Raw genomic sequence first — 14,615 nt, 5'->3', positions numbered from 1 at the left:
GAGTGCTTGAGGGACTGGCTTCATATGCAGGTGGTCGCCTAATACAGTGTTCGACAATAACATCATTAATTTTTTGAAAGTACTTGGTCAATATGACTTATAAAGGTGATTGCTCTTTCAAAACTGTATCAGTTAACCTTTATAATTAAAGCATTTTGATTGCTTCAATACAGTATTTGCTTTATAAAAGTATCCTAGGAAGAAGCAATAAAATCATAACCATCATTACTTTTTAAAAAGAGTTCAGAACTTTATAATTTAACTTAAAATGTTGCTCTCTTCCTTTCACTGAAGGTTGACACTTAGCAAATCAAAACTGGAGTATCATTCGCACTACTGTCAATAGCTTTCATGTTTTGTTTAAGAAAAATAGAGCATTCACTGAAAAAGGCTGCATCTCTAGGCTTGTTTCCCTGCATCCAAGAAAATTAATTGAATCAAACAAGCTTCCTTAATCATACTGTTACCTTACATAAAGTTTCAAAAGGAAGGATTTAAATGAGTGCAAATCTAACCACCTGCTGTCCAGGAAGGTCTCCACTTTAAGGTGTAGTGGAACCCACCATTGATTGTATTTTTATGGTGAATTATCTAATAGCTCAATAAATTTAATGCAGCCATGTTATTGTATGAAATTAATTCATTCTTGGCTACACGAGAACAACCTGCAGTCTTTAAAGAATGATTACCCTTTATCTGTTACTTGGATCTGTGCCCTGTAAATCTTTAATATAGAACCCTAACCAAGCAACATTAAGAATTAACTAACATTTTTTGCCTGTTTCAGCAATGGATGGTGTGCCTTTCACGATTTCCGAGAAATTCGCTAGTGCAATAGAAACTGTAAGTACCTTTAGCTGCAACTAAAACTTTCTCCCAGTTTTAAATCCAGATGTCAAATTAATATTTAACTTTCATCCTTAATTTAAAGATCCATTAAATATCATTACTGGTACGTAAAAGAATTTTCCACAGTGTCGATAAACAAGGTGTTAAACTGTGTGCTTTTGAAAGTCTTATTTTCCACAATGAAGGGGGGAACTTCATAATGAATGAATAACAAAGTCTAGAAAATAAATATTCTAAATTTTAATTGAATTATGCTTGATTGCTCGAAAATACCCTAACCATTTTTACAAATGTTTTTGCAATTTTAAGTTGTCCAGCTTGGTTGAATGAATCCACTTTACCATGTGCATACTTTGGCTGCTGTCCAATATCTTTATCCACACTGTTTTCCAAATCTAGTTCCGAGGGTGTACTAAATCTTAATTAGACAGCAGCTGTACCTCTGCTGAGTTTCAAAGCAATCAATATTGCTTAAGAACATTTCTTAAAGCAATTTTAACACCACTTGAGAAGTGATGTTAACCGTGGAGAAGATTTGGACAATAAAATGGACATTAAGATAGTTGATGGCACAAGGTATAGAGTTGGGGGCATTTCAACTTAAATTATAGGCTCGTTTCTAATTGATATTGGACGGACCAAGATGGAAATCCTCTTAAAGTTTGTGCAATTTCCAATGGTCTATTACACAAATGTCTTAGAAATGTTGTCTAGAAACCAATAAAATAATTTTATTTGAGCTAAATATTACCCTACTACAAATACTTCATTGTTATGACTAATGATGAATTCTTTGACTAATGTATTGCTGAAACTGACTGAATTGAATACTATGAGATTCATGATACAAAAATTTAATACTGGGAGTATTGAAAAAAGAAATTTATATTTGTGTATTCCTTGTTTTTGGAATATTTAAAATACAAATATTTTGAACCACAAAATCGTTTGTTTAGAGTAACCGCAAAAGAAGTAATTTCAAATTCAAGGTCAAATTTATTGTCAGAGTGCGTACATGATATCACATAAAACCCTAAGATTATTTTTCCTGAGGGCCAGGCAGAATTTCTACTTGTTGGTAGTGAAAAAAAACTGTATTCAAGAAAAAGATAGGTGTACAGAAAAGAAAAATGTAAGCAAACTGTGCAAATAGTAAATAATGTCTCTGATTGAGTCTGTAGTTTATGAGTCTGATAGTGGAGGGGTAGCAACCATTCCTGAGCCTCATGGTACGAGATTTGTAGCACCTATTCCTCTTTCCTGATGGCAGTAGCGAGAACAGAGCGTGTCCTAGGTGGTGTGGATCCTTGATGATTGCTGCTGCTCTCCGTGTAGATTGTTTTCATTGGTGGGGAGAGCTTTCCCTGTGATGTACTGGGCTGTGCCCGTTACCTTTTGTAGGGAATTCCACTCAGAGCTATTGGTGCTCCCACACCAGGCCATGATGCAACTGGTCAGCAGACTTGCACTACACATTTGCCACGGTTTCTGATGTCATAATGAACCTACACGAAGTCCTAAGGAAGTAGAAGCGCTTCTTTTTGTGCAATGAAATAGTTTGCTATGTCAGGGAGTCTCTTTTCTTTTAAAAATATTTTGAAAGGTGACCTGATGCCAAAACTGAAAAACATATATTATTGCTCTGACTCTTTTCAAAGTGGGTAGAATTTCAGCCCAATTAAATCTCTGCCCTTAAGGAACATTTTTTTCCCACAATTTACTTATATAGTATGTGTGCACCTTATTCACAAAATCCCACTTTTCTTTTCCAATCTTTATATTAAGTTAAAGCACACAAAAAGAAACATATAGGATGCAAGGTTACTGATTATGGATAAACTTTTTAAATCGCACTTTCGATTTTGTTTTCATTATCTTAATATAAAGTGGTAAAAGAATATCTGACTAAAGTTATTACCACACGTTTTCATCACTACTTGCATTTACATTAAATGATGGAACTGTATAATGAGAAAAAAAATGCATACTTTATCAAAGCTTTATCTTACATGGCAAATAGACACATGGCAAATGTTGCTCATTTTCTGCACAGCATTGCAGCACTTCATCTTTTCATTCCCTGATCATTAATAAGGAAACCTGAAGGACTTGAAACTTAGAATACATCTTGAGCCACCTAAAGAAGCTAAAGCAAGCTTGGGATCCATTTCTTGCATGTCATCTTATTCAGTGAAGAATTGTATGAAAATGGAAAAATGCGAAATGCAAAAATAATCTTTGCACACCTTGTACCTGTTAATGTCAACTTTGGACCTGTTAATATGGTGTTTTCAACTACCCACTCTTGAACAAACAAAAATTAGGCCATAAAAACTGCTTTATGCTTTTAATATAAAGGTAAACTTTTCATTATTGTCACGTAATACTACATTTAGAATGTGACATATGTGAAATTCTTTAGCTGTTGTCTACACTAAGGCAGACAGAGAGTCACCACTTTGTCCAACGTCATGAAAACCTACAGCACCTGGTGTTCCTGGGCAGTCTCCCCTCTAAGTACTGACCAGTCCTGTGCCTGTTTAGCTTCCAAGATCAGACAATCCCAGGCGTGGTAAGGCTACTGGGTGCTGTTTATATATATTCTATAGAGCCAGTAAAATGAAAGCATCTTCTTAATATTTGAGCAATCTAGCAACACGTATATTGGTTCAAATAAAAATTAAGCACAATTAGTTGGAAAATAAAGTTTTAATTAAATAAGTGATCCATAGAGCACATATTTTAAAAATTAAATTGTCACATTTTTATTCAGACATAAATCCTTAAGGAACAAATCTGAAATAGGTGATATCTCTTTAGTTCATATATTCTGGACCTGCCCTAGCTTAGAAGAATTTTGGAAAAAAGTTTTTCAAACACTATCAGTAATTCTTAAGTTAAAATTGGAATCTTGCCCTTTAATTTCTCTTTTTGGATCATCTCAAGATGTTGATGTATTACTGAATTCAATTCAAAGCCAAATTTTATCTTTAACTTCATTGATAGCCAGACATGCAATTTTGATAAAATGGAAAGATAATACTCCATCTACACATGCATATTGGCTAAGGGATATTACAATATTAATTTTTAAACACAATTTCAAGCATTATATGCTTTTTTTGTAGTGAGAAATTTTGTTTACATTTTTGTTATGTTGACTTTATTTTACTTTAAAACTGTTTGTTTTGATAAATGAAGCATGTTGTATTTGCTAATGAATAAACTTCAAAATTTATCTGTTCATCTCTTCTTTATTCTTCCATAAATTTGAATTTTAAAAGTACTGCCCGAGAATCTTCAAAATCAAGACCTACCCCATCCCCAAGCAGTCTGGATTTTAGGACTTTTTACTGTTTCTATTAGAGAAAATGTATTACCATTAAAAGATAATGCATTTCCTCACACCCCAAAAGTTAAATAAATGGGATCCAACATTATCAGACAGATGTTTTCGCTGTAAGAAGGAAATGGGAACAACAGTACATGCAATTTGGGCATGTGAGAAAGTGGAAAAGTTTTGGGAAGATCTAAATCAGGTATTAAATAAAATCACAAAAAACAACATACCAAAAAATCCAGAGATCTTTCTTCTAAGTAATATAAGAAGTAAAGAATTAGGCCTCAAACTGGACGAAGCGCAAAAAAGATTTATTATGATAGCCTTAGCTGTAGCAAAAAAATGTATCATGTCAACCTGGAAATCAGAAGAGAGCCTGAGAATACAGCAACGGTACATAGAAATGAATAAATGTATTCCATTGGAAAAAAATAGCATTTAATTTAAAAAATAGTCACATTATTTGAACAAATTTGGGAACCATACATGGAACACAACAGAGAAGGCCTACATCGGACCTCCACCCCCTAAAATGATAAAATGAGAAGAAGACAAAATGACCTGATCCAGTGTGTAAAAGTAGATGATACAATTTTCTTGTTTATTTTCATTGTGTGGTGACATTGTTTAATGGGTTTATTGTATTGTATATGTTGAACGTTTAATGGGTTTGGAGGGGAGTGGGAAGGAGGGAGGGAAGGTAGAGGGGGAAAAAAAGGGGAGAAAATGCCACTGTGTAGATTTAAGAGAGAAATGTTTATATGTATTTTGATTGATATGGTTCATAGTGTGAAAAATTTTAAAAATTTAAAAAAAAAAGAATGCATTTCCATTGTTGGAAGAGGGGGAATGTGGTTGGTTGTAACTAAAATAGTTTTATTTAATATCTGAATAATTTAAACAGAATCATTACCAATAAGGTGAACATGTCATAGGAATTTGGTGCATCCCATTGCCACATAATCTGCTGTAGCTCCAAAAGTGCCTTACATTATTTAGACTTTTCATATTCCTTTTATAATGTCTCAAAATGCTTTACAACCAGTAGTGCTTTTGAAGTCTCACCATTATTGAAACGTTGTAGCCAATTCGCGCACAGAAAACTCTCACCAATAGCAATGTTATAATCACCAGATTGACTGTATCAGTCAGGTGAAAATATTTACAAGGACACAGAGGATTATTCCACTGCTTGTCTTTGAAGTAGTATCATGGGATTGTTAACACTGTCCTGCAGAGAGCTGTCAGCATTTCACTTTGACATCTCATCCACAAGAAATTACCTCTGACAGTGAAGGACTCCTTCAGTCACCTTAAGCCAGGTACAATAAATATAATTGCTTTGCAATGCCAAAATGAAAACATTTAAACTTCTTCAGAATCTATTAAAGCACAAGTCTGAAGCCATATTGTTAATTCTGGGGCTGTCCTGATGTATTTCTCCAAAGGTCTTGTCTTGGCCTTTATCTTTCACACTTATTTAACAATGTCTATCCTTGGGTTGTGTTTCTACACCCTTAATGTCAACAACTCTCTCCTCCATGTCCCTCAATGCCACAAATACCTCCAAGTGAGATCTTGTTTGTTGCACAGTAGTGGATGAGTCAGAATTTTGTCTTAATTACTGTCACAAAGCTAAGCTATTGTTTAAATTCTCTTTGTTGCTAATGCTAGTCTCCCTTCCACATTCCTGATTCATGCTGAACCAGATAATAGGCATTCGTGATATCTGTTCCATGGCATCCTATCCATCCAGATACTCAATTCACACATTTAGCACATCACCTACTATTGTACTCCATTTTCATTTCTGCCAACTTCCTTCTCAGTATTTTTGCCATCTGTACCCACAGTTTGAGTCTTTATTTATAACTTGTCATTTTAAATTACAACACGGTAGAAGAATGAGGGGAGATTTGATAGAGGTATTTAAAATTATGAAGGGCATAGACAGAGTAATTGTAGGTAAGCTTTTTCCACTGAGGGTAGGCAAGATATAAACCAGAGGACATGGGTTAAAAGTGAAAAGGGAAAACTTTCGGGGGAACTTCTTCACACAGAGAGTGGTGGGGGTGAGGAACGAGGTTGCAGCTGAAGTGGTGTACACAGGCTCATTTTTAACATTTAAGAGGAATTTGGACCAGTATGTAGATAGGAAAAGTATAGAGGGCTATGGACTGGATGCAGGTCAGTGGACTAGACAAAAAAAATGGTTCGTCACACACTAGACGGGCCTAAGAAGCCAGTTTCTGTGCTATAATGTTCTATGGTAAGCCAATTCCGGCCATTTAAACACATGCCACCAACCCTGTACATTCTTGAAGCATGGGCGGAAGTCAGAGCATCCGGAGAAAACCCAAGCAGATCATGAGGAGGATGTACAAACAAACTCCTTAAAGACGGTGCCAGATTCAAACCTGGGTAGCTGACGCTGTAATAGCATCACGCTATCCGCTACACATAGAAACAGAATCTTTAGTCTGCCATCCATCAACAAAGTTAAACCATTATCTTTTAATGATAATGTGACTTCGACAATAGACATCTGTTCTAAATAATCATATTCATACCAGGGGTAACTTACAGCAGCCAGTTAATCGACCAACCTGGACATTTCTGGATGTTGGAAGAAAAAGGAGCGCCTGAAGGAAACCCATTTAGTTAGCAGGAGAACCTACAAACTTCACACAGACAACACTGAAAGTCAAGATTGAATTGGGGCCACTGAAGCTGTGCAGCAGTGGCTCCACTAGTTGTGCTGCCCTGCATCTTACTCACCAACTCGAATTTCCATTTGTCATACATTTCATCCAGAGCCTGCCTTGAACTTGGTTCTCCTTGCTTTTTATATGGAGCTTAACTATTTTTTTAATTATTCACTTAGCAATTAAAGTTTTAATTTCCTTCAAACCCTTATTCTCATACAGTTATTATCATTGTGGACCATATGGCCCCTCTGGGAGCTACAGCACATTTAAGGGGAAACCACAGACTGAAATCATCAAATACTTTTTTTTAAATGTAGTTGGTAGGAGAGAAGTATAGAAGAAACCAATTAAACTTGACAGCTTCATAGGGAAGGGGCCTTATAAACTTTGAGCAGACCCCTAAGGAGGCCATAGCCAAAAAAAGTTGTGAATGGCTGATATAAACTATTTCTACACTCTTCCAATTCTCTATCTCAATATGTCCATCCACCTACCTACTGTGGTGACACAGCTTTGCTCTCTTAGCCCTGCCCTTCTCAATAAATATTTTATCCGTTATTTTTATCATTTTAACTTTCTTAAAATCTATCCTTTTAAAACATTTTTATTAATTTGATAGTGAAATATTATATGTATATATTGCTTAGCTATTAATTAATTATATAAATGTTATATTATGAAATACAGAATATGAATCACATAATTTATAATTTTATAATTCTCTAAAAAAGTGAAAAATCCTTGACAATTTCACCTCTTATTCTAATATTGAGATATACATTGTGATTATCAAAATAGACCAATCTCTTCTAGTTATATATAAAGAAAAAAAGGAAAAAAAAAACCATATAATCTAAACCCTCCCACTAAACACGATCACCAGCAAATAAATTGTAAAGAATTGAGTATCGGCTTGGACATCGGATAGAAAACTCCCAGAGCCTTCCTGCCTAAGTAATCAAATTATGATCATAGTCCATGAATGGGCCCCATTATCTTGTCAAATTCAACCTTGATCTCTTTGACATTATATCTAATTCTCTACAAACTCTAGCAAGATATAACATCCTGTAACCATTGAAAATCTATTTCTTTATCCTAGCTTTTTGTCAATTCTCCTAATTTCCACAATTTCTCTTTTATTTGCTTTTCCACTCCTACTCATGAGGCCTTTTCATGTAAGGTGACGATTTGAGTTGGATGAGTTCTGATTGCGTGTGATGGGATTGAATTGGATTGGACTAGGGATTAAAAATGTGTTGGGATGGGATTAGGTTGTGACTGGCTATGTTCAGGATGGGATATGGGTTGGGTTTTGGGTTTATACTCCCAACAGATTCAATCTAAGGTGCAAAATTAATGGAAATCCAGAATTTGGATATTAAGTGACCCCCAAGAACAAACCTTTTTCAGTAAAGTGGTGCATAGATCAACCATAATTTTATTGAGTGTAATACCAGGCATGAAGGACTGAATGGCCTATTTCTGTTTCCATTTCTTACATTCTCAGATTATGTTGTGCAGAGTGTAACAACTGATCTGAGAAAATGTTTTTCTATTGAATATGTGCTGTAAAATTATAGATTAGCATTTTCTACAATTGAAGATGAGTAAATAGATTTTTGAAAACAAAAGTACTGTAGGCAGTTAACTGTCACAAAAGCATCTGAAAAAGATATGCAGCCATGTGTAAAACGATTAGTTGTAATCATAGGTTTTAGTCTGTCAAATAACCCTTGTTTTAGTATTGGTGGTTTAGCAGAATTAATGTTAGCTATAATTTTGTACTCTCAGGTTTTGTCTTGGATTCATTTCTATTAAAACCTCAATTTTGAATTTTTCAATTTGATTGCAGGTGCAGCCAGATGATTTAATGGGCATAACAATCAAATCGTTGGCTGAAATAGAAAGGGAAGTAAGTATCTTTTAAATCATCTGAAAGGAAGGAAATATTATTTGGTGCCCTTCATGGCAAAATAAAGCACAAGACTATAATATTCAAATGCAAGCAATTTGATTGTTTTCATGTTGCAAAGCAAATATTTTGAATAAACTGATCCATCAGGCCATATTATAAGTTGATAGATATTGTATGTAACTCAGCATACTATCAACTAGCACTGAACAAGTTATTGAGTTAATGTGTTTGAATCATTCATAATTGCTCCCTTTGTTTCTCATTTGTCAGTTACATTCTTGGCAATTCATACATTTCCTTAATTTGAAATCTATCTCTTGATAAGATTAATCTAATGGAATAATATCTATTTCAGAACATCAAAAATCACTCATTGAATTTTAACCAATGAGCATTTATCATTTTGCTAAATTGGAATTAGAATGTCATAGGCCCTGCTCACTTACTGAAGTTCGTGGCTCTAGTTGGGGTTGTTCACTGATGTTGCATTTTAAGCCTGCTGCAAACTTGGAAAAAGACTTAACCATGGCTCCTTGTTCGTTGGAAGGTTCTTATAAAGCCATTTCATGTCAGACCTCCACCTTGAGGCCAGATACAGGAGCGGATGGAAAACTAAGAACTTTCCTTTCAGATAGCAGTCCTAAAAGGCTGTTCCAGTGTCCCATTCATATCCAGAGGCATCTCATAGCGCCCTCTGGAGCCGATGGAGCCTAGGCAACTGGAGCCATAGTGCCACCCGTCATAAATACGCGGCAGAGCAATGGCTATCTTTCCTACCTATAATCCCTCAGGCAGCTTGGACCACTCTGTGGTTTCCAGAAGAGTTCAAGCTGCGTGGGGGATTATGGGTAGGGAAGACAGCCATTGTCCTGTTGTGTTTTGAGCCGCAAAGAGCGGCCCCAAAGGCCAAAGCTACCTAGTGAAGCTGTCACAGCCCACACTGGCTGCACCCTGATGGCTCCCGCCGGCTCCGATGGTCTCGCTGCCCCTGTTGCCCTCCCCGATGACAGCTTCCTGCTGCCCTGCTGGCCCCCGCTGTCCTGACAGTCCACGCTGCCCCTGCTGCCCTCCCCGATGACAGCTTCCCGCTGCCCCGCTGCCCTGTAGGCTCCCAACACCCTACCGGCCCCCACTGCCCCACCGGCCCCCCACTGACAACTTCCGCTACCTTGCTGGCCCCCGCTGTCCCAACGGTCCAAACTGTCCCGATGGCTCCCGCCTGTCACCCCTGCCTTGGAGGGAGAGGGGAGAGTGGGGAGATGGGTCGCAGGCTGACGGTATCATTAGCCCACCCCTAACCAGCCGCTTGCAGCGGCTGTACATTCAGGTCAGGTGGTGGAGCGCTGAGCTCTGCCGATTATCCTTTCCTGAGAAGGGTTGGAATCTGTGGCTCGGAGCCGGCCATGGAGCATTCAGGAAAGTACGTCTTTAGCCGTGAGGGGGAAGAACCTCCAACTTTATAAACGAGTGTTTGGTCTACCTAAAAGTGCCTATTGACTCATGTCAAACTTGTTTTCTTTTTCTACAGCTTGACCCCAGGTTAGAAAAAGTTTGAAGCTAGTAGAGATCAGGGATAAATTGACCAATGGTATTCTGTCTTGAGATGAAGATGTTTAAATGTGACCACTTTCACAGATCTATTCTTCAGATTATTGTGTGCTCCCTATCACAAAGAGAAAAACTTGGCCAAATCATTTAGAAGTATTAATGTTGCTTGCTGATGCGCAGGTCAGATCATCATCTACCTAATTAGCACCATGACAATGAATCTGGTTAAGATAACAATATAAGAACAGCACCAAGTCTTATTCAAGTGCATTAGCATTCATCCTAAAATGTTAAATGCTGCATATTAGGCTGATAAATAAGATGAGGGCCAATGGAATTACAGGGAAATTATTAAACTGGATAGAAAAGTGGCTGATAGGCAGGAAGCAAAGGGTTGAAATTAAGGGTTCCCGTTGTGGATGGCTGCCTGTAACTAGTGATGTTCCGCAGGGTCGGTCGGTATTGGGGCCGCTGCTGTTTACAATTTATGTTAATGATTTGGATTGTGGTATAAATGGTTTTTGGCCAAATTTGCGGATGACACCAAGATAGGTGGCGGAGTAGGAGATGTAGTAGAAACTGTAAAGTTGCAGAAGGATATAGGCAGATTAGGAGACTGGACAAAATTATGGCAGATGAGATTTAACATAGAGAAATGTACGGTTGTACATTTTGGCAGTGGAAATAAACAGGCAGAATACTATTTGGATGGGGTGAAAATTCAAATCTCAGATGAGCAAAGGGAACTGGGTGTCCTCGTGCAGGGAAACCTGAAAGTAAATGACGAGGTGAAATTGGTAGTGAAGAAAGCGAATGCTATGCTGGCATTCATTTCAAGAGGAATAGTGTATAAGAGTAAGGAGGAGTTGATGAGGCTCCATGGGGCACTGGTGAGACCTCATTTGGAGTACTGTATGCAGTTTTGGGCCCCCTATCTTAGAAAGGATGTGATGTTGTTGGAGAGGGTGCAGAGGAGATTTACTAGGATGATTCCTGGAATGCAAGGGCTAACGTATGAGGAGCGTTTGGCAGCTCTTGGGTTGTATTCATTGGAGTATAGGAGAATGAGAGGAGATCTCATAGAGGCATTTTATATTTTGAAAGGTTTAGATAGGGTGGATGCGGGTAAGATGTTTCCCTTGGTGGGTAAATCAAGGACAAGGGGTCATAGTCTGAAAATTAGAGGTTATCCATATAAAACAGAGATTAGGAAGAACTTCTTTAACCAGAGGGTCGTGGATCTGTGGAACTCACTGCTGCATACAGCAGTGGAAGCCAGATCCCTGCAAGTATTTAAACAACATATAGACAAGTATCTCATTAGTGACAATTTCAAGGGATATGGGGAAAAGGCCGGAAATTGGAACTAGTGTATAGTAGCTTAGTGTAGATTTACGGAACAGACTCGATGGGCCTAGTGGCCTGATTCTGTTCCTTTGCCTTGTGATCTTGTGACCATTCAAGTTGAATGTAGTGTGGCACCTTTTAGCTGCTGAATTTTTTTTACAAAAGCATGAAGGTTTAAAGTCCACAGGAACATGAAGCCCTGAATGTTTTATTTTATCTGGTTTGATTCAGCATTAGCGATCTTATCTCAAATGCTTTGTTGTGGATTCCAGATGAACATTGAGCATGTAACCTTGGCTGATACTCTAATGCCACTCTATGGGTTGCTGCATTGTTCCTTAAATAACACATTAAGCAGAAATTGTCTCTCCTGGAGACTTGGGTGGAGCAGAAATCCACCCAACATTTTCCTTCAACTAATATTGCCAAATATTACCGGATCACTGATCTCCACGCTGGATACCAAGCAGTATGCCAATTGGTTTTCCACTTATTACACAACAAATGCAATCATTCACTTCTTTATTCAGAGGAACGGTTAGTGGAATTCACGTGAGTCCAATCTAAACCTCTCTTTGTTGGATACATGTGACATTCCTTGTTGAGGTGTTCCTCATACATCCTCCCTCATACCTTTGTTTTAGTATATCTGCTGCTTCTTGCTCTGTACAAACTTTGAAAGTTTCATCACCTTTTCCAATTTCCACTTCACTGCTTCAACCCATCTGTCTTTAATTCTTTCCTCTCCTTTCTCGACTTTCTTCACTCATAGTTTCTCCTCCCACATCACATAATTTCCTTTTCTTGAACTTGTCTTGACATTCAACTCTTATCTAAAACAAGGATAGAGTTTGTCTTGCCTTCACCTTCCACTACACATTCAAAGACTTTTCTTGCCCTAATCTTTTTGTTCTCTCTCTCTCTGCATCTTTTCTCTGCAACTTTAAGCATTTCATTTCTAGGTTTTCCCCAGTTCCAAAGTTATGGAACTAAAACAATTATGAGAATTCACACTCCAGAGATATTGCTGATCTGCTAAACAGTGTTTTCTGTTTTACTATACTTTCAGTTTTCTACTGGCTGTGAATGCCTTTGGGCATCCCAGAGTTACGAAAGGATCCAAATAAACAAAAGCTTTTTCATTAACAGTGTAAATTGGAAACCTGGAGCTTAGAAATCTGAACAGTGATTAATGCTTATAGATGTCTACAGACAGTGTTATCACGTTTGAGAGTCATCCTTGGAGCAGAAAGTTTTGTAATTGATAGCCTTGGTACTGAAGGGACCAAATTAATTAAATTGGATTCTATACATTCTTGCAGATTATTATAGCCTAGATTCATATTATTTCAGTGCCCTCCTTAAAGTTTTGGACAAAGATTTTTTTTCCTTTATTTGACCCTGTGTTCCACAGTTTTAGATTTGTAATCAAACAATTCACATGTGGTTAAAGAGCACATTCCAGATTTTATTAAAGGGTATTTGTATATATTTTGAACCATAGAAACACAGAAAATTACACATAGAAACAGACCCCTTTGGCCCTTCTAGTCTGTGCCAAACCATTTTTTTTTGTTGCCTAGTCCCTCTGACCTGCACCAGTCCATAGCCATCCATACCTCTCCCATCCAGGTACCTGTCTAAATTCTTCTTAAATGTTAAAATTGAGCCCACCTTCAACACTGAGTTAGAATTTAACATAGAGCTTGGTCACATTTCTAAATGGTGAGAATTGCACCATAGCTGCTTTCAGTTCAGATAATGATTTTGCTGGTCATCCTTGACTCAAAAACCAGAATGAATCAACATGCACCTGAATGAGTAAACAGATTGGCCGACTGTATACCAAAAATAGTAAAACTAGATCAAACTGAATTTATTAAGAAAAGACGAACAACGGACAATGTCTGTAAGTTCATTAACTTAATCCATGCAGAAGGAAATAAGACCCCAACAGTGGCTGTTGCTTTAGACACAGAGAAAGCCTTTGACAGGGTAGAATGGAATTATTTATTTGAAGTACTACAGAGGTTCAACCTACCAGAGAAATATATTAATTGGATTAAAGTATTACATAAGGGACCATTGGCGAAGGTGACAGTAAATGGATATATATCGAACCAATTTAAATTAAGCAGGTCATCTAGCCAAGGATGTCCACTGTTTGCTTTAGCTATAGAACCATTGGCAGAACTGATGAGAACAGAAAATAAAATAAGAGGGATAAAAATAAAAGAGAAGGAATATAAAATCAGTCTATTTGCAGATGACGTCATAGTTAATAACAGAACCAAAATTATCAATAAAAGAATTACATAAGAAATTGAAGGAATATGGAGAAATATCAGGGTACAAGATCAACGCAAATAAAAGTGAAGCGATGCCAATGAATAATGCGGATTTCACAAAGTTTAAGAAAGAAGCACCATTTAGATGGCAAACACAAGCAATCCGATACCTAGGTATACAGCTAGATAATAATTTAGGCCATCTATACAAACTAAATTATCAGTCATTAATGAAGAAATTACAAGATGACTTAAAACATTGGAAAGATTTACCACTAACACTGATAGGAAGGGTAAATTGCATTAAAATGAATATCTTCCCAAGGATACAATACCTATTTCAATCATTACCAATTACCTTAACAGAGAAATTCTTCAATGAGCTAAAGAAAATAATAAGGAATTTCTTATGGAAAGGGGGGAAACCGAGGATAGCGCTAGATAAATTAACAGAATGGTACAAACAAGGGGGCTTTCAGCTACCAAACTTTAAGAATTATTATAGAGCAGCACAATTAAGATATCTATCAGATTTTTATCAAACAAGGGAAAAACCAGATTGGACCAGGATAGAGCTAGATAAAATAGCGGAGAAGGTACCAGAACATATACTTTAT

The 14,615-nt window shown here is 37.1% G+C and overlaps 1 protein-coding gene across 6 annotated transcripts in view; it reads left to right on the top strand.

The window, feature by feature from the left end:
- The window catches only part of mvb12ba (multivesicular body subunit 12Ba), a 287,792-nt gene that overhangs the window by 191,179 nt on the left and 81,998 nt on the right, over positions 1–14,615 (top strand). For all 6 annotated transcript variants that reach the window (XM_069888146.1, XM_069888144.1, XM_069888159.1 and 3 more), the window contains 2 exons: positions 788–843; positions 8,753–8,812. In XM_069888146.1, the coding sequence (XP_069744247.1) occupies positions 788–843; positions 8,753–8,812 (116 nt within the window). The remainder of the gene's footprint in view (positions 1–787; positions 844–8,752; positions 8,813–14,615) is intronic.

This window comes from Narcine bancroftii, chromosome 1, assembly GCF_036971445.1.
Source record: "Narcine bancroftii isolate sNarBan1 chromosome 1, sNarBan1.hap1, whole genome shotgun sequence".
NCBI classification, from domain to species: domain Eukaryota; kingdom Metazoa; phylum Chordata; class Chondrichthyes; order Torpediniformes; family Narcinidae; genus Narcine; species Narcine bancroftii.
Note: the sequence above shows the minus strand (reverse complement) of the source record. Positions and strands in the feature narration are given on the sequence as shown.